Source organism: Lipophrys pholis (genome assembly GCF_963383615.2).
Source record: "Lipophrys pholis genome assembly, chromosome: 18".
NCBI lineage: Eukaryota > Metazoa > Chordata > Actinopteri > Blenniiformes > Blenniidae > Lipophrys > Lipophrys pholis.
Genome location: NC_137646.1, coordinates 8939278 through 8963878, shown reverse-complemented (window position 1 = coordinate 8963878; position 24601 = coordinate 8939278). Strand labels below are relative to the sequence as shown.

The 24601-nt window shown below is 42.7% G+C and overlaps 1 protein-coding gene across 1 annotated transcript in view; it reads left to right on the top strand.

Moving 5' to 3' along the window:
• The first annotated feature begins 15126 nt into the window (after window positions 1-15126).
• senp3b (SUMO specific peptidase 3b) overlaps window positions 15127-24601 on the top strand; it is a 32639-nt gene continuing 23164 nt past the window's right edge. The window contains exons 1-5 of the mRNA XM_080486114.1: window positions 15127-15293; window positions 18233-18358; window positions 18857-19546; window positions 23616-23729; window positions 24011-24122. Coding sequence (XP_080342240.1) covers window positions 18271-18358; window positions 18857-19546; window positions 23616-23729; window positions 24011-24122 — 1004 coding nt within the window. The 5' untranslated portion in view covers window positions 15127-15293; window positions 18233-18270. The remainder of the gene's footprint in view (window positions 15294-18232; window positions 18359-18856; window positions 19547-23615; window positions 23730-24010; window positions 24123-24601) is intronic.

The following is a 24601-nucleotide window of genomic DNA, read 5'->3' as shown; positions in this document are numbered from 1 at the left end:
TCAGTGTTTCCTAGGCTAAAGGAGGTTCTAAAGCAGGGCCCACGGGAGCCAACTGTCTGGGCCGCACCGGTGAAATAAAGTGCAATTTGTGGGGAACAAAATGCGCTGCTCTAACTTTTTAATCCTCATCCCACACTGTAGTCGGAGCTGGACGTAATTACATCAATGCTGCGCTGCTCGGATGTCCACGCCCACGGATTTTAATTTTGCTACCCGCGAAACCATCATCAAGCAGAAAGTGAGTAAATCGAAAATAAACAAAGAAAGAACATGACCCGCAGCGTGACAAAGCGCAAAGTTGACCCGGAAACCCGTCAGTTCAACTCTGACTGGGCTGAACAGTTTAGTTTTATATTATCGGCACTTCAACTTTCTGCATGCTTTAATACCAATGACCCTCCAAAGTCCTGCAGCTGTAAAACAGAAATTGAAAACGTAACGTGATACAAGCCCTCTGTGTCTACGGTATGCATTGGTATAAGAGAGCAACCGCGCATCATCGCTTGTTTCATGGAACCTTGCCAAAGCTAAGAAACCATTTGCTGATGCTGAGTTAATTAAAATCTTGGTATGGTTGATGCAATTTTAGTCACGATGAGAAAAGCAAGAAAATGGTTGTAGAGCTGTTAAAGGTGCGTTTACACAAAATGACAAGTTTGGCACGAATCTCAGTTCCTGACCACGGATCACGATTTTGACCTGAATTCTATGATTCAGGGTCGAGGCGTCACGACGTCACTGACAGTCACGACCTTTTATCATGAGTTACAAGTAAGAGGAGGAAACGGTGGTGGATCATCACACGTCATTACGCACCGTCAGCATTATTGTTCTGCGGTGATGCAAACTAATACACAAAGCTGTGCGCTGCGGCAGGCTGCGCTGCTGCAGGCTGCTCTGCGCCGTTGTGTATCGTCTTTTTCTATAATTAATCTGTCAGGAATGTGGCAAATCTGGAGAATTTGTTATATTCAATTGTGGATTTTGCTATGAGAGATGTGTCCAGCCGCCCAGGGCACACCGCGCATGAGAGGAAATGAGAATCACTGTCTCAGGTGCCTCTGGTCTTGGCGGGTGTTCGCCCAGGGCGTAAAACAAGTCAGGTCAGCAAATGAATTTAAAAATATATGACTCCACACACCCCAGTTATTCTAACATCAGCGACTGAACAGTTCACACACTCCAGATGCAAAGAGAGATGGTGAGAGTGGACACCCCTGTGTGGCGCCTCTCAAGATTGAACCTTGAAGACATTTAGTCATTGGTTTTGACACAGGCACTGGGTGAGGTGGACAGTATTTTTATCCAGGAGAAGTCATTTTCTCTAAATCCAAATTTTCGTATTGGAGCAAGTAGAAATTTCCAATTTACCCTATCAAAGGCTTTTTCTGCATCTAAGGAGATGATAATGGCCTTTTGTTTATTGTGGTGGCAGTGGTCAATAAGGTTAATTAATCTATATGTATTGTTAGTGGAGTGGTCTATAAGATTAATTAATCTACGTGTAGTGTTAGTGGAGTGGTCTATAAGATTAATTAATCTTTGTTAGTGGAGTGGTCTATAAGATTAATTAATCTATGTGTATTGTTAGTGGAGTGTTGTCCTTTAATGAACCCAGTTTGATCAGGGTGTATGATGTGGGGTGTGATTTTATTCCAGTCTGCTTGCTAATGTTTTACTAATTATTTTAAGATCTACATTGATTACTGATATTGGGCGATAGCTCGATGGTAGTGTGGGATCTTTATCCGGTTTTAGAAGAAGACTGATATTTGCACAGTTCATATGTTGGGGGAGAGTTGAAGATTTTTTAATCTCCTCAATTATTCTAAAAAAATAGGTGAGAGTAAAGACCATAATTCTTTGTAAAATTCAGCGGGGTATCCATCAGGTCCTGGGGCTTTGCCACCAGGTCCTGGAGCTTTACCATCAGGTCCTGGGGCTTTACCATCAGGTCCTGGAGCTTTACCATCAGGTCCTGGGGCTTTACCACCAGGTCCTGGAGCTTTACCATCAGGTCCAAGAGCTTTACCACCAGGTCCTGGAGCTTTACCATCAGGCATGTGCTGGAGAGCTTCCTGCAGTTCTTCTACTGAGATGGAAGCTTCTAGGCCTTGGATCTGTTCATCTTTTAATTTCAGGAGGTCAACTGTGCTCAGAAAGTCTATTTCAGATTGTGAAGGGTCAATTTGTGAAGAGTAAAGTTTTTTGTAAAATTCTCTGAAAGTATTGTTTATTTCTTGAGGGTTAAAAGTGATTTTACCATTTTGAGTTTGGACTGAGGGGATTGTATGTTTTAACTGATTGGCTAAAAGTTTGCTGGATTTATTGCCATGTTCAAAGTTCTCCCAGCGTAGTCTCTGTAGTTGAAATTGTGTTTTATGTTCAATTATTTTTAAGTCTCCATGGTTTAGATTTTATGTTCCAGTTCTTTTTTCTTTATTTTTCCCTTTTGGTCTTGTATGAGGAGTAATGATTTTGCCTCTCATGGCAACTTTAGCCGTTTCCCAGAGGACACGGGGAGAGACACCAGGCAGGTCATTTATTTCTAAAAAGATTGTCCATTGTTTTTTAAAGAATGTGAGGTAGTCTGGATCCTTGAGCAGTGATGTGTTAAATCTCCATTGTCTAATAGGAGGGGTGATTGTTCTATTAGTGACTGTCATAGTGACAGGTGCATGGTCACTGATAGTAATGGGGTGAATCTGTGTGTCCGAGCTGTCTTTAATCACTGATTTACTCACCAGAAAGTAATCTAACCGTGAATAGGATTGGTGCACTGCTGAGTAGAAGGTGTACTCTTTAAGAGGGGGATGTTATGTGCACAGTTGTCGGGTGTTCTAACAATTCTGCTCGCAATAATGTCTCGTTTTTTACCTACTGTTAAACAGCGTGAAGGGCCAAAAGTCAAAGAATGAACTCGCAGACGTCAAAGACAGTGGCTCACAAATCTGTACAGATTGTACATAAAACCTACAAGCTACAAATACACACGAGTATGTGAAGAGCATTTTGTGAAGGGTACGTTTGTTTGCGCATTACTACCCTGACTTATGTGTTTTGATGACAATTTCATCACAAGTTTCTGTACAGGCACCATGTCTTCATGATTATCTTACTCTCTGTCTGGCTCAACTGTACTGAAAAAAATGACTAAGAAAATAAAGTCACATTTACTTACCCTGGCCAATATTATTTTCCTTTGTTTGTGAGTCTCTTTCACTACAATATTCCTCACCGATCCTGAAAAGTTGGATGAACAGAGGCTTTTGTACGTCTTCATCTGTCTTCCCGTTAGAAAACTTGAAGTGAGCACCAAGTAGTTCACGATGTCCGTGTAATTTACTCTTGGTCACATGCCGACATCGTCCTCAAGTTTTAACAAATTGCTGTTGGGGTCAACCCCACCGCACTCCTCTATCTTACTGCGATGCCGAGCTTTATCTGGAACACTTAGTCCTCGATAAATTTGGGAAAAATTCACATGAATCTGCCATTGAAGATGTGTTGTTATGCAGCTGTGTACATAAAAGATGGCGGACCCATGCAAATCAGAGAGGATCATGGGAAATGTGACGTCAGTTGCAAACAATCAATTCAGTCTGGGAAGACCGGAGGAGGACCACCACCACCAGAGCTGAGTCAGGCAACTCGGCGAGTTTTGACGGCGTCCCAGACGGCCTGGAGACAGAGTGTAAGTTTAATTAAATCATCATGAAATATTCTTTTTGAATCATTGATTTACATAGACAAGTGTTTAAATAAATTATTTTTGCTTCAATGGTGTTATTTAAATGTTCACAGCAAAAGTAGAGCTTCTCAGATATGTTGTGTTACACGATCATATTGAAAATTAATTGCTGTACAAAAGAGAAAAAACTAACAAAAACAAAAAAATCTGAACAAAAGTGCTTCTCTGGCCTTATGCCTTATCTAAACATACTCTTCCCATATTAAAGTTTGACGTCTAAAAAAACACAAATGTATATATACATACAGTATATAAAGTGGATTTTAAGTATTATTAAGTTAATAACTACAATTTAGCTGAAAAAGTACAGTCTGAAGAGTGTTGTTATTTGGGGTCTGCATTTATACAGTCGCTCCGTCGGGCTGCTCTGTTGGATCGTTAATATATTGAATCAAAGCCTCCATATTCTCTCAAAGATATGTGCTTTAGACTTTAATTTCTATGTGATCCTCTCTAATGGCCTGCCGGCAACAGTCTGTCTTGTCCTCTGTGTTATTGTTCTCTGATGAGTTTTCAAACCATTGCAATGGTTCTTTATGTGTGAATGTGTGTTTCCCTTTGAGGTAAATATGTTTATTGACCTTCTAACAAAGGTTTAGGCTCCAGTTCAATTACTTTTGAGATTATTTATTGAATTGTAGCTGTGACCTCCTCCCAGAAGCTTTTTATTGCTCTGCATTGCCAAACACTGTGAAAAATATTCCTGGTGCATCCGTGCACTTAGCACAGACGTCCGGTATGTTCATATTATAGCGATGCAGGTCCGCCGGTGTAAAATACAGACGTATTAACCATTTATAGTGTGTTCATTTTAATAGCGCATTTGTTGATATTCTGTGTGTATTGGCACAAGCTCTTTTCCAGTCTTCGTTTGGGATTTCAATGTGGACTTTTCCTTCCAAGCAGTCAAAGTGTGAATTGAAAGAGTCAATAAATCAAAAATCTCTGATATAATAGCTTTTCTCAAACAGTCGTTAACAATGACTTTTTCCAGTGGCGATTGCCAGGGTTTGATAAGCGAGTTGTTCAGGTTTATTTGAACAAAGTTTCTAATCTGCAGATATTTCAATAAATTTAAGTTAATTTACCTCAAATTTATAAAAGGCCGAAGTCGGATTATAGTGACACTGATGTGTGATTATTAGTGTTCACGATGTCGGTATTTACATTGGGCCATCGACAATCACGAAAAGTGAAGCAGATTGTGTATATCGAGGTCTATAAAGTTTTCAAATAATGACATTTCCGAATCAACTGTCCGCTGCTATACCTGAAAGAGAACCACGTTATGTTTATCACAAAATCTATTTTTAATATGGACCTTGAACTTGCCACCATAAACGCTCTATATTCTGGTTTCAATAACCAAACACCTCATCTATCCTGTTAAAAAAGATACAGGTGTACATTGATCATTTGAATTTATTAGCATGTTTCACAGTGCATTTGATGATGTGTCAGCATAATCAGTAATGAGATGGAATGTTATGACTTATTCTGTAATGAAAGAGGGTTTATACTGTATGTACCTATTTTTTCAATAGTAATTCTAAACTTTTGTTGGGTGGTAATATAGCAATATCATTTCAACACACAACTTAACATTCCATGGTCATGTACATTGCTAATTGCCGTTATATGAATTTCAGGAAATGACGTGTATGAAGCAGTGCTGCCTGCTGACACTGCTGACACCGTCTCGTCCGAGTTTGTCGGTGTGAGGACGCCCAGCCAGACCCCTGCTGTAGCGTCCACTTCACAGGCTCATGCTGCAGCGTCCACTTCACAGGCCCCTGCTGCAGCGTCCTCTTCACAGACCCCTGCTGTAGCGTCCACTTAATCGATGACCCCAGAAGAAGCATCTCCTCCGCAGACCCCTGCTGCAGCATCCACTTCACAGACCCCTGCTGCGGCGTCCACTTCACAGACTTCTGCTGTAGCGTCCACTTCACAGACCCCTGCTGTAGTGTCCACTTAATCGATGACCCCAGAAGAAGCATCTCCTCCGCAGACCCCTGCTGCAGCATCCACTTCACAGACCCCTGCTGCGGTGTCCACTTCACAGACTTCTGCTGTAGCGTCCACTTCACAGACCCCTGCTGCAGTGTCCACTTCATCGATGACACAAAAAGAAGCATCTCCTCCGCAGACCCCAGCTGCAGCGTCCACTTCACAGGCCTCAGCTGCTGCACCCATCTCTCAGACACGCCCACGTCCACGTCCACGACGGAGTCAGAGCCAGCCTGCAGCCTCCACACACTGGACCAGGAAGGAGCCAAGTGCATCTGAGAGAGTGTACAAGTTGCAGCAGCAGGTTCTGTTGGGAGAATTACAACTACAGGAGCTGCAGAAGAAGAAACTTCTTCTCCCAATAAAGCTGTTGGAAAATCTACAGAACAAGCAAGGGGAAGAAATGACAACAAGAGATGATATTGTCATTGATGCAAAGACAAACTGGAAATATTAAAAGAACAAAAACACAAATGCAGTTAATTTTTGATGAGTAAAACAAAAATGTATTTATCGTACATTTATTTTCGTGTGATATTTTGGTTGAATTTAGTGGACAATTTATGAAGAAGAGGTATAGTCAATGGATATGATTTAAAATATGCAAACCACAAAAATAAAGTTTCTGTTCATTCACCTTTATTTATATAGCACTTTAAAACAGCTGTGGCTGAAGCCAAGGTGCTTCACAATAAAAGACAAAATAATAAAAAGATTACAATAGAAGAGTAAAAACAGTGCAATACAGTAAACAAACAATAAGATTAACAACAATAAAACCAGGCACAGAGTCTCAAACATGGTTAAAAGCCAAGGAATAAAAATGGGTCTTAAGATTAGTTTTAAAAGTGGACAGTGAGCGGGATTGCCTGACGAGCAGTGGAGCTCATTCCACAACAGAGGGGCTGCAACAGAAAAGGCTCTGTCCCCTCTGAGCTTTGGTTTGGACCTCGGTACCTCCAGAAGAAGCTGATCAGCTGACCGGAGGCACCAAGCAGGGGTGTAGGGGTGGAGCAGTTCAGAGAGGTAGGGCGAGGCCAGACCATTCAGAGATTTAAAAACAAATAAGAGAATCTTAAAACGAATTCTAAAATGCACAAGCAGCCAGTGGAGAGACGCCAGAAGGGAGTTCTGTGCTCCGTCTTAGCCTAACCCTAACCCTACTCCAGGTAGAAGGTGTGCTGCAGCGTTCTGGACTAACTGGAGACGAGCGAGGGAGGACTGGCTGACTCCAACATAAAGTGCGTTACAGTAATCCAGCCGGGATGTAATAAAAACATGGATTACTGTTTCAAAGTGCTGCTGAGCCAGAATGGTCTTCACCTTTACCTTCTGAGGTGGAAGAAGCTGGACTGAACCACTGTCCTCATCTGAGAGTCCAATTTAAAATCACTGTCCATTCTAAAACCGAGGTTTAAAACCACTGGCTTCACATGTGGAGCCAGGGGACCCAGCAGGAGCCACTGGACCGCGAACACCATCACCTCAGTTTTGTTTTCATTAAAACTTAGAAAGTTAAAAACCATCCAGGCTTTGATGTCATCAAGGCCTGACAGAAGAGGAGACAGTCAGGAGGCATCTTTCTTATTAAGCGGGACATAACTCTGGCTGTCGTCCGCATAGCAGTGAAAAGAGATGCCGTGTCTCCTGAGCACAGAACTCAGTGGCAGAAGGTACAGGGAAAAAAGCAGGGGTCCTAAAATTGAGCCCTGTGGAACCCCATATGTGAGAGGAGCAGAGGATTCAGAACCAGCAAGGCCAACACATGGTTCTGTCTGCCAGATAGGACCTTAATCAGGCCAGTGCGGTACCACGGATGTCCACCAGGTGCTGCAGCCGGGACATCAAGATGTCATGGTCCACAGTGTCGAATGCAGCAGTCAGGTCCAGCAGAACCAGAACCACATGATCACAACTATCATTAGCCTGGAGGATGTCATTAAAAACCCTGAGCAATGCTGACTGTGCTGTGCAGGGGTTTAAAACCAGACTGGAAAACGTCTAAAATGTTGTGCTCCTCTAGGTAGTCCTTATGCTGTGCATGGACAACCTTCCGTTTCTTAAGAAGGGGCTGCACCACTGCATGTTTGAAAAGCATGGGAACACCAGACGAAAGGCTGCAGTTAATAATAGTGAGGATGAGCTGCCCAATGCTGTGGAAGGTTTCTTTAAGAAGATGAGGAGGGACAGCATCCCGGGAGAAACCTCAGGGCTTCATATGTGCAACCACATCCTCTAAAAGTTGCAATGCTGCTGGCTCAAACTCGTCAAATGTAGCCAGACAAGAAGCAGAACCAGAGGGATCAGAGCCAGTAGCTGGAACCAGGGCCCTGGTGACAAGAACCTGCTCAATGAAGAATTGCAGGAAGTTTTTACACATTTCAGGGGAGGATTCCGGGAAGACAGACTGTGGGGCATTTAAAACAGAATCAATGGTTCTGAAAAGCAGGCGCTCGTCGTGGCAGTTTTCCAGAATTATTTTTGACAAGTGCTCCCTTTAGCATGTTTTACAGTGTTCTGATGTTTGTGCCAGCTCTCCTTTAGGATTTGTAAGGAGACATGCAGCTTGTCCTTCTTCCAGCTGCACTCAGCTCTGCGACACTCCTGTCTGACTGCCCGGGTTCTTTCATTGAACCAGGGCTCAGGTTTGGTTTTAGGCTACCTAGTTTTTAATGGAGCCACAGAGGGCAGAATGGATGTGCAGGAGGAGTGAAACCAAGAACTGAGCTCCTCTGCATCAGTAAATTCAGGAGGGACACAGAGCTGGTTGAAGGCAGCAGAGAAAAGCCCAGCAGTGGAAGGGTTAAAAGTAGGACAGAGTCGAGCAGGAGCACAGTTTTTAACTGCAGCGCGGGAAAAGCCGATTTCAAATAACTCAGGCAGATGATCAGAAAGCACATTGTCACATATTACCAGGTTCCTCACAGACAGACCATGACAGAGTACCAGATCTAAAGTATGCCCACGTTCCTGTGTGGAGCCAGACTCACACTGAACAAGGTTCAAAGTGTCAATAAGATTTAAGAAGTTCTTCACAAGAGGTTTATCAGGACAACAAACATGGATGTTAAAATCTCCAACAATAAGAACACAATCGTATCTGGGCATGAGTCCAGCCAGAAAGTCTGAGAATAAAATCCTTATGGTATTTGGGCCGTTGGTAGATGACTGCGCACAGCACTGGGTCGGAGCGGCCCACTTCAAATAAAGTCAGCTCGAAGCTGGAGAAGGACGATACAGCGCACTGCTTACATTTAAAGTCGTTTTTATAAACAGTCGCTGTTCCACCTCCACGACCCGATGTCTGTGGGGAGCTGAAGTAGGAGCTACCAGCCGGTACAAGGTCGTTAAAGGCGCTGCACTCACCAGCATCGATCCAGGTCTCCGTCAGGCAGAGGACGTCCAGAGCCCTGGAGTTGAAGAATTCCCTCAGGATAAAAGTTTTGTTTGCCAGCGATCTGGCATTCACCAGGCCAGCCCTGGCAAGAAACGGTGCCTGTAGACCGGCGGATCAGGGAACCCGGCGCAGCGTCCTCAGGTTGCGGGGATTCACTCCGTGCTGGCAGGGGAGCCAAGGAGAGGGTGGGTGACGGGGCGGGAGTCCATCATCCAGTCCGACAACAGGTACCAGCAATAAAACGATGGAATCCAGGAAACGCCGGGACTCGAAGAAGGAGCAAAATAATCCATTACTTTTCCAGGAGGTGGAAAAGGACTGTGTCAGGCGGGCTTTCAGTTCCAGCCGGCCGCTGTGTCTACAGTGGCGGTGGTGATGCTTTCGCTGGGGGAGTAAAGCCGAGGTCCTGCACAGGTAAGCCGGGACTCCCGATAGAGGCGGGGGCAGGGTTTTGTGCCCACCACAGTTTAATGTAGCAAGATCACCAACATTGTTTTGGAGATCTAGAAGAAATTGGCAGTCATAGACCAGTAGAGACTTGCCATGTAGATTGCCAAGGATTAAAAACGCAAAAAATACAAGAAAAACTGAACGCAACAGACGGCGAGCCACATACACCGGCGCCATCTTGTGTCTTTATTAAACTATACTTCAGTTCTGATGTGGATTTGTGTCAAATTGTTCTTATCACATCTTAAGGTTAAAAGAAAATGGAAGCCACATGATCCCGTATGGCCTTGCCGTCATGTGTCCCTGTGTAGGCATCAATAGGTGGCTGGTCGTCCCCGTAGTGTCTCTCATCCTGAGGTTCTCCCATGGCGATAGCTCTGTCGTGCAAGACAGCGCACGCAACCACCATACGGCTCACATGGGTTGGGGTCATCCTCACCTGTTCCAAAAATGGTATAATGTAATCAATGTCAAATCTTAGAATTAATTGAATTAATTCTTTTTTTCTAGTATCACCAAGTCATAGTGAAACAATAATAGGAAAAAAAGTACATGTATTATATATATTGTACCTCGGAGTGCAGAACATGGACTGTCTCTTCCACGGCCAAACGTCCTCTCAACAGTGACCCTGGCAGCACACAGGGAGTCGTCGTAGCGCTGTTGGTGTCGTCCTTGCAGGTTGAGGTAGGCGGTCAGCAGGAAGGGTCTACAGGGGACGCCATTGTCTCCTAGTATGAAGACGTCAGAGACGTGTGGGTCCTCTCCAGGAGTGCGCAGAGTGACGAGGTTCTGAAGATGTGGCTGTCGTGATCTGACCCGGAGCTCTTGGCAGAAATATTTGTGAATTTGCCTGCAAAATTACAAAAACATCACAATCTTGTGTTTGGTAATATTTTGTAATGTTTAGGTAATAATTTTAAACTTCAAGAATACTAATACATATTTTTACTGAATGTTTTTATATTTATAGTTTTTATAATAATGTCTTTGCCAAACAACTAAGAAGCAGAAATTAATACATTTGTATTGTTGATAACAACGAATACAATTTTGGGGTTCTTTCTTTAAAAAATTAAAGAAATATGAAGTTTCTAAATAATTGTTTTATATTTTTCATATATTGTATCAAGGCATAAATATATACTTATGATATTTACCCATATTAGGGTTATTTCTTTCATTATTGTATAACATTTATATTATTGTTCAAAGACACAGTGAAAAGGGGAAATCATTCAAAATGTCTAGATATTTTATAAGTGCTTCATTTATCATGTAAAGTTCATTCTTGCCCATGTTTGTTGTTTAATTCTTTGTGTAAGATCAGTTTACAATGCCAAAAATCCATACCTCATCTTACTTGAATTAATCTAATATTCAGTTTGAACAAATTGGTAAACATTCTACAAACAAAACTAAAGTATGATTTATTTTCATTCACATGGAGAGTTAGATTTTAATAAAAGTCAAGAGAAGCCACTCTAATTGTAGTGGTATGGAAATGCTTACCTTCGTACACCTTCGTGATCACACACAGATCACTCCACGTTTATTCTGTGATATCCTTTTCTGGTCACATATGAAGGTTCATCTCAAGAGGGGGCTTGTATGCAAACGTGTGTCCCATCTACGCATCCTATCACTTTTGGGAAACCACACAGCGCAAAGAAACCATCTTCAATTTGACGACCTCGTCGTTTGTCAGTTGGCCATGAGATGAAGTCGTTGCGTCTTGACAATGGAGTCACATCCCGCACGACTCTTGACACAGTACTCTTGTTAAGACCTAACGTGTCCCCGACAACTTGCAAGAAACTACCACTTGCATAAAAGCAAAGTGCCACAAGAAGTTGTTGCTCTACAGTCAGTGCATGTCCCTGTTCTGCTGCACGCTCCAAATTATGGAATCACAGGAGTGCCAAAATTAAAAGGAAATAAATGTGGAAATATAAAGAGAATCAGTAATAAAAAAAATATACAAAGGTAGTCATATTCTTTTTCTATCTTGTCTTTGCTTATTCCATTTTGTCAACGCTTCTCCTGTTTTGTCTTTGTCTTTTCCATTTGCTTTTTGTCATTGCATTTACTGGATGAGTCAAGCCGTCTGGAAAAGACAAAAGCAATACAATGTAAATCAGCGAGGGCTGTGGGGGGTCTTTCTGTTCAGGGGGACTAGTCCATACCTGATCACATGATTCCTGGTTTAAATCAGGCTTTGTATTACACTGCTCTCTAAAAAGGACAAGAATCCATTAGAATGTGGGTCTTACTGGCCAATCTCACCTTTGAACTGAGACTATAAAATTCTAGCCAAATCTTCCAATCAGACCGGTTTTGTTAAAGATGGACGTTCCATTTTTAGTATTTGCTGTTGATTCAAGTGATATAAAATCCCAGCCAAACACACTTTGAATGCCTTCTCTCCATGGATGCAGAGAAGGCATTTGAAAAAGTTGAATGGGGTTTCCTTTTTGAAACTCTGCATAGAGTTGGGTTCGGCAGCACATTTTTATTCTGGATAAGACATTTATATGCTTGCCCTATCGGCTATGGTGCTTACCAAAAACTTTTATTTAAAACCGTTCAGCCTGTAATGTGGCACCGGTCAGGGCTGACCCATGAGCCTTCTCCTTTTTGTGCTAGCTATGGAACCACTGGCCAGAGCGATAAGAAATAACAGTTCTATCCATGGCATATCAAAGTGGGGCACAGAGCATAAACTTTCTCTTTACGCGGACGATCTCCTGCTGTTTGTGTCCAGGGCTAAGATGACCATTCCCCATAGTTTGGAACTTTTTGCTAAGTTTGTGAAGCTGTCAGGATATAAACCACATTTGCACTAGAGTGAGTGACTGCTGCTTAATTTGAATGACTCTGTATTAACGAAAATAACAGTACCCTTTAGGATTGCAAAGTAACGTTTTATTTGTCTTGGCATAACTGTGACAAAAGAATTCTGTGACCTTGATAAAGAAAATTGAACTAAATTACAACTTAAAGTACAGCAGGACTTGTCTAAGTGGTCGCCTCTTCGCGCTCTCACTATTGGGGAGGGTGAATGTAATCCAAAAGTCAATACTGCCAAGATATTTATATTTTGTTCAAAGCCTTCCCACTGAGCAAGCAACGTCCATAGACGTCCAAAACAGGCTCGTCCGTCCAGGCTGTAATCTGGACGTCTATCTGACAGCCAGAACTAGTTGACAAATGATATAAAATTTATGGACATTATAAAAATGATGGACACCTAAGACAACCAGAATCAGTTCAAAGTGACAGGTCACACACTGTCTATTAAGTCCAACTGCATGTATAATTATTGATTTGTCATTAAAATATTGAGGGAAGTAGATGTAGACCGCACAATGTCTGAGTTATGACCATTTATTGTTTTGGTCACAAGGCATTGAACTTTCTAAGTCTCTACGGAGACACTCGCCATTTTGATAACCTTTCATCTTGTGAATACAAATATGTACATGAGTAAATATTTTATCAGGACTGTCAATTATCATGTTGTCTCATTGGTGCAATTGTTAGTGCTCTTGTCTCACAGTAAGAAGGTTGTGGGTTCAAACCCAGCTGAAGGTGTTTGTGGAGTTTGCTTGTGTGAGTGTGGGTTTCCTCCCTCATTCCTTAAATGTGCCTGTAAATTATAATGTTAAGTTACTCCTGTGATTAACCTTAACAGTGTGATCTCATTCTTTTGCAACGTATTTTCATTGACTTCCATATGGCGTCCAGACAAGACGTTAATACAATGTTCAAGAAAGACGTCTAAAAAACTTTCATTCTGGCCCCTCTGAGGACGTCTTCTGGATATATAGAGATGACGTCTTTCAGACGTCTTTTGGACCACTTTTTGCTCAGTGGGTTCCTGTGTGTGTCTCTAATGCCTATTTTAAGAAGCTTGATTCAGCAATTCCTGCATTTCATATATTTGTAGGTGCTGCACTTTATTTCAGGTTCCATCCCAGGATTCCCTGACAAACCTTTGCAATAATGTAATGGATGATGTGTTCTTTAATCTTAGCAAGAAGAAAGTTATTCCTGTGGTGGTCAGTTTGATTTTACATCTCGATTCCCCTTAAATTTCTGCCATTAAAACGTCCCGGCAGCAGGATCTCCAGATGAGCATCAGTGAATCGGACTGGGAGGATGTCTGGAGGAAAATACATTCATCCTCTATGTGTGCAAAAACATTGTCTCATTCAGTTCAAAGTTGTACATAGAGTACACCTGCATAAATCCAAACTGGCTAAGATTTATCCTCAAATTGACGCCTCTTGTGACAGGTGTCAATGTGCAGAAGCCACCTTAATCCACATGTTTTGGTCTTGGCTCAAAATACAACAATTTTGGGGAGATATCTGTGAAGCATGTTCCTGTGTATTTGCAATCAGAATAACTTCAGACCCACTCATGTTTCTTTTTGGGGCCAATGCTGAGGGTTTAACATTACCTTCTGGGGGTCAAAAGCTTTTTGCCTTTTTGACTTTGTTGGCACGACACTTGATCCTTTTGAAGTGGAAGGATTCTGCCCCACCAACAGTGTCGCATTGGATCAAAGGTGTTATTCCATCTCAAACTGGAGAAAATAAGACTAAATTTGAGACGATCAGAAAATAAATTTGATCTGGTGTGGAAGCCTTTCTTGAATTTTTTTGATCAACCATCTACTACGGTGTAAGAATGATATTATACACTATATATGTGTTATACACTATATTCTGGTTGACTAAAGGTCTATTTTCTCTGTATCACTTCCTTTTAGTGTTGTGATTGACAATGGTTATGGGGGTTGTTTTGTGTGTGTGTGTGTGTGTGTGTGTGTGTGTGTGTGCGTGCGTGCGTGCGTGCGTGTGTGTGTGTGCGTGTGTGCGTGTGTGCGTGTGTGTGTGTGTGTGTGTGTGTGTGTGTGTGTGTGTGTGTGTGTGTGTGGTGCGTGTGTGCGTGTGTGCGTGTGTGTGTGTGTGGGGGGGGGGGGGGGTAAAGTCTGTTTTTCTGGAGCATTGTTTTGTTAAAAACTTGAATAAATATATTAAACACACAAAAAATAACCCTGCATGATCATATAATGACTTTCAAGGTCTGGCAAGGATGTAAATAATCTAGTTATCAAGCCCCTGTTGGGACCATAAAGACAAACAAACAACACAGAAATGCTTTGGAGTTTCCCTGAAACCATCACATACCTCCCATGTGGGTCCGATATTGATCTATCAGACACACATGAACTACTTGATACAACAAAATAATTATCTTAATTATTAGCTTTGTACAGAATTCCTCTTTATAGCATACAATACTTATTGTATCCTCCTCTTTCAGTGTACTCTTTGTGACGACAGGTGAGGTACAGCCTCACCTGATCACCTCTCCGTGCTGTTTTTCTCATTTTAAAGGTAGAACATGTCTCTTTTGACGCCTTTCCTCAGTGTGCGCTGTGTACTTCTCACCTGGTGGGGCGGTGCTGAGCGCAGTGTGCCTTAGTGCACGCGGTGTTTCACCGCGCAGAAACCATGGTAGAGACCACAGGCGTACCGTAGAAGAAGAGGAGGAGCTGCTTCATTGAATGAGCTTTAGCTTCACTTAGATTCTGTTTTGGTGCATTAAGAATACGAAAAGTGCTCCTTTTGCTGTGCAGTTGGACACACATTCACATTAATCTGCGGGTTAAAGGTAAGCTTTCATTTGCAGTGCCTAGCTGCGTGAGAAGTGCACACGCCGGGCGTTTTATTTTGTTGTAGCTTAGCACAACATGGCTAACGGCTAACACGGACAGACAACACATTATCTAATATTCCGGCCAGATTAAGCCTCTCAGATTGTCTCCAATGTGGCTGTGGAAACTTTGTCTACCCGTATTAACTACTATAAAAAACAGTGAGATGCGTATGAGTGTTACTGTGAAGTGAAGAAAGTGGCGGCGAGGCTGCTAGCTACCAACACGATAGCATGGATCTGGACTAATTCCTGCAGGAAAGGAAACTCGTTATAAAAAACGAAAGCCGATATATGATAAATCTGGTTCCGATTACACTGGTTTGCCTAGTGTAACACATGTTTATGATCTGTAACAGAATTGCGCACGGACCTGCAGCTTTTTATTAACAGAAACCGTCAAATATATGTGGAAAGTCAATGTATCCAGCATGTTAAGATTTTCAGCGATCATAAACTAAACACGTGAACATGCCAAATGATTACTTTTGAGTTAATTACCAGTTTCTTTGAATACATGTTGAACTTGATGGCAGTGGCAGTCCTTAAGAGAGTTCGGTTTACCATCCTCCTGCCATGACGGACTATCATTTAAAATAGTCTTTGTTTGAGATTTAGTATTATGATGCCCCGAATGTTTTCCTTTTTGAGAGGTGTAAACCGCTGGTTGGCCTGGTCAGCTTCTAACCAGAGGTCTGCAATGATTCCCCACTTTTTACCAAAAATATTTCATGTGGAGCCAAAACAATTGACTGTCTATTTTCACCATGTCTGTATATATTTATTTGGCTCATTTATTTAGCTTATCACACACACACACACACAAACACACTATTTTTCTTGTTTATTTAGGTCTGGAACAGGTGCTAAACACATTTCATTTCATGTTATACACTGTACAATGTGTTTGAGACTCAAATACATCCAGCTCTAGTTTGGTGTTTTGTACTGTTCCCTGAATACAATTTATGGACTTAAATAGCAACTAGTAAAGATGTCCACAGTTAAAATCTACTTTTCATGGTTTTTGATTCAGTCATTTGTTACCCATGTTTAACGCTGTCATTGATTTCTTCTCTGAAATAAAAGACGAAGGATCAATTAGTCCTAGGTTAGTTTCACTTTGTTTGTTGTTCCTCGTGTGACTGATTTTTGGGGTTTTTGGATGGACCTTGTGGGAGCCCATGTAGAAACATGAAGGGGGTTTTCTGTATATGAACCTTAAATGTGCTGCCTCATGAAGGACTGAATGAACCCAACATGTACACATATAAAGAGTGCCAGCTGACAAACAGGTCGGGTCTTTATTAATTCAAATGTGTTTAAAACTCTTTTCAACTATTTAAGAGGTGTTTGGTTTTCCTGAAACTTTTGAACGTCTGCGGTCAGTTTAAAAAGTCCATGCTTCATGTAACAACTTATTCAGGGAGTTTATTTCAAAGATTTTAAAGAAGGGGTGCCATCCTGGCCTGTGGACCAAAACCGGCCCATTAGATGTTCCAGTCCAGCATGTGTGATTATCTTAGTGTTAAAATCATTAACTTCAGTCTTTAATAAATTCACAAGGATGTTTTGGTGTTTGAGGAAGCGTAACATACATAAAACCGAACAGAGATTCTGAAAACAACTCAAGAAAAACACATCAGACACAATTTCCCTTTAACAGATTTATCATTCCAAAAAAAAGCACAGAGTCTGTGTTTAAATTTCCATTTAAAATTATGAAAGCTACAAATGTGTGACCAGACCGTTGGACGCTTCATTGTATTTTCTACTTGTCCTCATTGTAAAAAATATATACAATTTGAATGGATACGTTTTGTAATAGGCTGTTTTGCTTTGAAATTGAGTTGTTGGTCTTGAAAGGTTATTTTGCTGTCCTCTTACTGGTCTGGCCCGATCCAGATCATGTTGCATATGGCCCCTGGGCCAAATGAGTTTGACTCCATGGTTTAAAGGTTAGCTTTCTTTTTGAATGTTCCTGGAGCAGTCCCAGGTTTTTTTTATTTTTTTTATTTTGGAAAGGTCTTTGTTCAAGAGTTTTGTGTTTGTTCTGATGTGAAGAGTCCATGTGTCTGATTTCTATAGTATAGGGATGCTTTAAAGGGGTCATATTGTGCAAAATTCACTTTCTAAAGGTTTTCCAACAGTAATAACAGTCTCCATACCTGGAATGACCCCCCAGAAGTGAAGACAGTCTGTCCTCTCTCTCCCTGGCTTGTTTCAGGTTTTAAAAAGTGTGTTGCTCCAACCAGCCAATCAGAAATCAAACCCTATATAGTGTCATCGGGGGTTTAGCCAATCTCAATCAAGGTAGGCCCTCCCTTTGACTCCTCCCACAATTAGGCAGCTCTGCTCTGGCACATGGCACCACAAGAGGAACTACTTCCTCCTCTTCCCAAGATGGGCATGTGTGGGCGGAGCCTGTCCAGCTCACACAGACACAGCAGATTCTGAATGTAGCTCCTATCATCCAATATTCAACTGGTGGAAAATCAAGGGAAAGTTTTTGGACCAACAAGACCCATGTGAAAGTGTTGATAAGCTCTATAATATGACCCCCTTTAAGGTTGAATACAAACACTCTATCTTGCATAAAAAGATTCAGCACTGGGTTTGGAGATTTATTTATTTATTTTTTATCTGCAAGATGACTTCAAAGGTTTAAAAACATTTTAACTACTTTTGGAGTCCATATTGCTTCATCTTCAGAAAAATATTTGTTTTTAGCATCTTAGTGTTTGAGATTCATAGAATAAAGAGACCAGGTGATTTTTAAGTGTGAAAATTGTTGAACGTGTCATGTCGGCACCTTCGCACCTGTACCATGTGACTCCACTTAATTCATCTCACAGTATTCTCATGAATAAAGTTGTGCATCTGCTGTTTGTTTGCAGGTGCCGAGCTGGCGCAGGTTGTAGGTTGTTCGTGGATAATGCGAGACAGTGGCGGGAGCCTGGCCCAGAACCGCTGGCAGGGAGACCTGGGTCTGACCGCTGTAGGCCAGGACGACACTGGAGGAGGTGGGCACTACTATTTGTAAAGAATCACTTCCTGGTAACTCAGTTTTAATCAGGACGCCTCAAACGTCACAGAACCACTGTGGTTCAAACTTTTTTATTAATTTAAATTATTTTTCAGACCGTATTAACTAGTTTTTCAAAAGATAACCATTGAAGACTGTTCAGAGAGCAACCGAGCATAGTCACATAACACAAACACAAGATATCGAGTTTGAATTTGTTTAAAACAACGTCTGAGATCAGATGAGTCGACGTGGTCCATAGACTGAAGACAAGTTTGTTTTTTCTTTGTTTTTGTCAACTTTACTGACCTGACCTCAGTTTGTACCTACTGAACATAGACCCTTACATTAAAGTCACATTCTGCTTGTGAAAGATAAGTTCCTCTTCTCCTCTCAGTTAAACCGAGTAGTTGAAGTAAAAATCTGCAGAATTTTGTCTCACTGGCACAGATGGTGAAGCAGAATGTAGGTCATTGCAGCTCATCTTTTTGTGCAGGTGGGATTCCTGGAGACCACCTCATCGTGCCAGTGTCGGGCCACAGCGTGTCCAGCCCCATGCACCTCAGGCTCGGGCAGAAAGAGAAGGTGTGGACTGGCGAGGAGGAGGAGAAGGAGGAGGAGGATGGGATGGGAGTGGTCGAAGCTATAGGTGATGGTGATGATGAAGAAATAAACAACCTGCATGGAGGAGCCACGAGTGAATTTGAGAGCAAAGCCTGGGAGAACAATGAGGAGGAACTGGATGAGGACAGAGAGCAGGGGGAGATGGATTGGGAGATGCCAGAATTTCTCTCTCCATCCACTCAGCCTCCTCCTTCACAACAGCACCCGCATCATGAACCGCTGCAGAAGGCAGTGAGGGCTGGTGAAGCTTGTGTAGTGGACGTGGTCTCTCAGGCTGAAGCTGGGGATGGGTTTGGGTCCCCCCTCAGCAGGTACCGCACTCTCAGGAGGCTCCGGCGTCTACAACGGGTCAGGCCTCATGGAGGCTTTGGTTCGCGACTCACCCAGCACTGGAAGAGCTGGCGCCAGAGGGCCCGGTGGGTCTGCTCGCTCGGGCACCGGTGGAACCGGCGAGGACAAAGGTACAATCTGTATGGCAAGCAGAGGACAAAAAAGTATCAGCAGTCCCCCTACTCTGAAGAGGATGACACCAACGAAGAGCCTTTCACGCTGTCTGAGAGAGGTATGCAAGGCAACTTAACACCATGTGTTGGCTCTACTCTCGAAATTTCTTCTACTTTAACCAAAACATTCATGACAAGTACATCACTCCATTTCAAACTTGGTGACAACAGGACAAAAGTCAGAGAAATTAAAGCTTCAAGCAGCCTTGATCGGGTCACTAATTAGCTAGTGATCTGTAACCCTAGCCCCCCCCTTTAGGCAATCCCCCAAATATCAGCTCAATTGAACAAACTTTGTTAGCATGCAAAACAGCATGCCAGGCAAGTACCTGTTACCCACCTGATATTCACACAGGTTACTCCTCAGGTGTCCCTGACCTGGAATCTGGTCTTATCTCACGTGCTAATATACTTAAGGCCAATTCATACTCTATAAGAACAAGAAGAAAGTTATGCACTGCGGGGTCCTGCCAAACAAAATGACTTCATTTCCTTCTTCCTGCTCCCTCTGGCTGAAAAAATTTGTTTCGGCTGTTCCAACCGTCCTGGCCGAACTGTGTAGGAGCTGCACTGCCGAAACTTCTGCACTGCCATGTGCTACGCATGTGTGTTCCAGTTCGTTTGTGGCTATCAGTCATACTTTAATCATATTTAGCTTGTAACATCGCGACTGTGTGAGCCCCGCAACTCATTTAAATGTTGGAGAGCAGGCTTATAGATGCTGTTCCACTGCGCAGTAAATTGCGGTGCAGAGCGGGAGGTTATGGTACGGCAAAGCGCACCCAGGATCAACTCTGTCGCGCAGTCCAACCACACAAAGTAAGGTAAAAATGTAGGCGGGGTTGTGGACGACTCAGAGAGCGTCCAGCAAAAAACACAGAAGCGGCCGTCTGATTTGCTCTCTGTTACTCGGTTAAACTTTCTCATTGTGAACAGCAGCGTCCAGCTCCTGTTGAATCTCCTCCTCCTGTTCCTGAGAGGAGCGTCTGTGTCTCGTTAAAAGACCGCCATGTTGTGTCGCGCACCGACGTTTCAATAAACCCAGTTAACAAATCAACTAGTGAGCACAAAGTGCTGAATATCAACAACAGGAGGGTTTACAGCCGATGAAATAATTAAATATTGCAGGAAAGTCTAGAGTGTCGATCGTCACCTCCAATCAGCAGACTGCTGCGTTGTAGCTCCTCCTCACAGACCCATTCCTCGGTGCTCGGTACCGCAATGGAAGGGTAGCGGAAAATCGTTGGCGGCGGTCGCAGGTTCTTTCCGTACCATCCACAACTTTTCAGTCGGAATGTGTGAAAACCCGTCCCGCTCCATGACAAAGTGCGGTGGAACCACGCCTTAAGTGATGGACCTGAACGCATCACTCAAAGCTGTCGGCTCCTGTAGTTAAAACTGGACCAACATCGCGCTCGGACAAAAACTCTTATTACTGAAACAGTTCAGCGAAATGCATTTTGGAAAGCTCTGGAGACGAGAAATAAACTGCAGTTGAAAAGTTTAAACGCCGCATCACAGACGTGTGGCTGCTGTGAGGAGGCGTGGCCTGCAAGTTCGGCGGCTTCTTATCAGTATGAACAGTTCTGCCGAAAAAGCTTTTTTTTTTCGGCAGCTGGTTGACGACACTGCCGAATTTTCCTCTTGTTCTTCATCATTTTTGATAAACAAGGACTTTTATTTTGAAAAGATTGGGGGCTTTTATTTTTAAAGCCACCTCACCCCTAGCCTAAATACACACTTAATATCAAGTCTGAAGTCAAAATTGTAAGTTTCGATGAACAAGAATTTTTTTTTTTTTTAATTGAGTTTTGGGGTTTTATTTTGAAAGCCAGCTCACATCTACGCCTAGGTAAGCACTTAATATCCATTTTGATGTCAACATTGTAATTTTTGATAAACAAGGACTTTTATTTTGATGGAGTTTGGGGCTTTTATTTGGAAAGTCAGTAACATGCTGGTTAAGTGGTCACAGTTTGAACGACATGATATTGCGTAATTCTTAGTGTGAAGGATGCAACACTGATGGACGCAACTGCAGTTAGTGATGTCATCAGAGTGGGAGAGAGGACAGATTGTATCTACATATTTTAGAAACAACTCTTTAGAATCCAAAGTTTCTGGGCAAATCTTTTCATAAAATTATAATTTCTTGAGGAAAATTTGTTGTCTCAGTCTGTGTGGGTTTTGAAGCCATCAGACTTAAACTTTAGACACGACGAGGCTCAGTTTGACACGGACGCACGATTTTGTTCCATCTGACTGATAAATGTTGCTTGAAACCTTAGCAACAACAAAATGACAGCATTGTTCTGTAGTCAAAAAGGCCATGTTTAATGGAATTTTCCCCACATGTGTTACATCGCCTTGTTTGGCAGGTTCTTGTTGCGCTTCTGATCTGCTGGCTTTGTCGATCAGAGTCATGGTTTAGCTACAGTTGCCACTTGTTCGAGGTGCATCAGGGGAGATTCTTGAAAGGTTTTTTCTTTCTCCCATGTATTTAAATGAGAGGAGGCAGGTGGTGGGATTCAGCAGACTTCATGCTGGATTTAGGTCTGGGGTGTCGGCGTGCATGATTTTTAGGTCTTGATGAGACGAACACTTGAGTTTTGGTTTGATCTCTCTACGACATTCCTACGGCCCGTGGTGGCCGATTTAGTGTTTCTTGGTGGGGCTAGAGAGCACATTTTGTATGTCCGGAAGTTAGTTTTTACATTTCCTAAAAAAAATTGGCGGTGTTGATTAGCCTGCCAAATTTGGTCAACATTTGATCCTGTTTAGTGGGTCAAATTTGGACTCAATGAGGCGTCAGGAGTCAAAAAAGCAATAATAAGAAACATTCCAAATACAATAGGGTCCTGGCCTTTCGGGCTCGATCCTTAATGACTAAAAACAACTACTAAAGCCGCGGTTCCACTGTACTTTCTGTGCTGGAACGTTGCGGGGCGGGAAGGGTTTTCTCGTGGTCCGACTGAAAACGTTGTGGATGGTACGGAAAGTAACCGCGACCACCGGCAACAATTTTCCACCACCCCTCGCCACTACCCCGTTGAGGTACCTAGCACCGAGGAACAGGTCTGTGAGGAGGAGCGACAACACAGCCGTCTGCTGATTGGTAGTGACGATCGCCACTCTCGAATTTCCCGCAATATTTCATCGGCTGTAAACCTTCCCATTGTTGTTTACGTATGCTGATTTGTGCTCACTGGTTGTTTTGTTAACTGGGTTTATTGAAACGTCGGTGTGCAACACAACATTGCGGTGTTTCTACGAGGTGCAGACGCTCTTCTCAGTAACAGGAGAGGAGGCGATTCAGCAGGGGCTGGACGCTGCTGTTCACAATGAGAACGTTTGTGCTGTGTCACAGATAACGACTCGAACAGCCGCATATTTGCGGCTGGGTAAAGCCGGCCGCTTTGGTGTTCTTCACTCGACGCCTCCCGGGTCGTTCACAGTCCTGTCTACGATTTAACCGTACTTTCTTTGGTGGGGCCGCGCAACAGAGTTGAACCACGGCTAAAATGCTCCACTTTGGGACAAGAGAAATGGCACTGTTAAGAATGGGTCTCAAAGCACAATGACATACTTAAGTACTTGTGTTAATCAAAAATCAGAGTTATTGTGAGCCTTGACATCATCATGTGGCTTTATTCACCTGATGGACACACATTTACCCTGTCACACAGTTCTGATGTTCTTTGTCGTTTTCCTTTTTGTTCTCACAAACTTACATTTTTGGCTCTGAAAATAGCATTAAAAAACCAACCTGAATGAGGTTAACAGTTTGAGTAGATAAAGAGAAACATGGAGGATTAAGAGTGTTTGTTAGAGTTAACCAAATTTTCTACTATTTACTACACCATCATCTGCATATGTGGAAATCATTGCTTCAATTCAGATACTGAGTGGACCATGAGGAAGGACAGAGAAAAGAGGCTGACAGCTTCACGTCCTGCACTTCCTAGTGGCCAGGCAATGCTTGTACAGCAGTCTCTAGCTCATAGTTTCTGTCGGCAAATGTAGGGTTCGGGGGGGGTCAGTTCCCCACAGATAGTTCTTGTATCAGCAAAGGAGCCATATTTATTGACTGAGATATTAATATGATTTTTTCCTGAATTCCTTTTACAGATAAGCAGATAAATGGCTCGTCCTCAGAGAAGCAGGACTACAGAGAGAAACGGAACATGGATGTCAAACCCGTGGAGCTAGCCCTGACGGAGGAGCACACAAGTTGTGTGAGTGGTATGGATCAAAGAATCTGACTATCAGCACATGTCACTGATTTGAAAGAGTACCTCTGATTTATCTATCACAACATTGGCTCTGAACCACTAAAACACACTGTTTAACTTATTTTGCACAGTTTGTTCTGAAACATTAAGTGATTTTGAATGTGAACATTCCTGTGAAAACTGTCAGAGGAACACTGAGCTGGACTGTTTGTGTCCACAGTTTGAGTCCTGAAGAGAGATGCTTTGATGATGATAGTTAAATTATAATATCTGATTGTCTTCTGTCTTGAGGTATTCTTGAGGAGTCTCTACAGCAGTATGGCAGTTTGATCCCCGTCCATGTAGATGACATCGTAGAGAAGCTTCAGGATATATTCAGCGAGAGCTTCTCACAACCACACAGGTCAGATGCATTCTGTTGTTCTCTGCGCACCTCCTGCTGTCCTCCTGCGGTCCTCCTCTGTAGTCTTCTCTATTATCTGCTGTCCTCCTACTATCGTCTGTCCTCTGCTCTTCTCGTCTGTCTTCCTCGGTCCACCTGCTGTTCTCTGCTGACTTGCTGTCCTTTTCCGTCTGAGCCTACATACCGTTTTGTATATCAGTCACATTCATCTTACCGGTTTCAACCATTCCAGGGTCAATTGTTAAAGAAATCCCCTCCATCAGTTCTTCTCTGTCCTGTCCTGCGTAATTTAATCAAATTATTTTCTGCAGTGCTGGATGAATAGATGTGATTTGTGCTCATGTTTAACATATCAAACTTGAAATATTTAGTACCATTGATAATAATAATACCAACTACGAAGTACCTGAGCAGTGTGGAGGATGTCGTCAGCCTCACTTTAAACCAGGGGTGTCCAACCCTGGTCCTCAAGGGCCCCT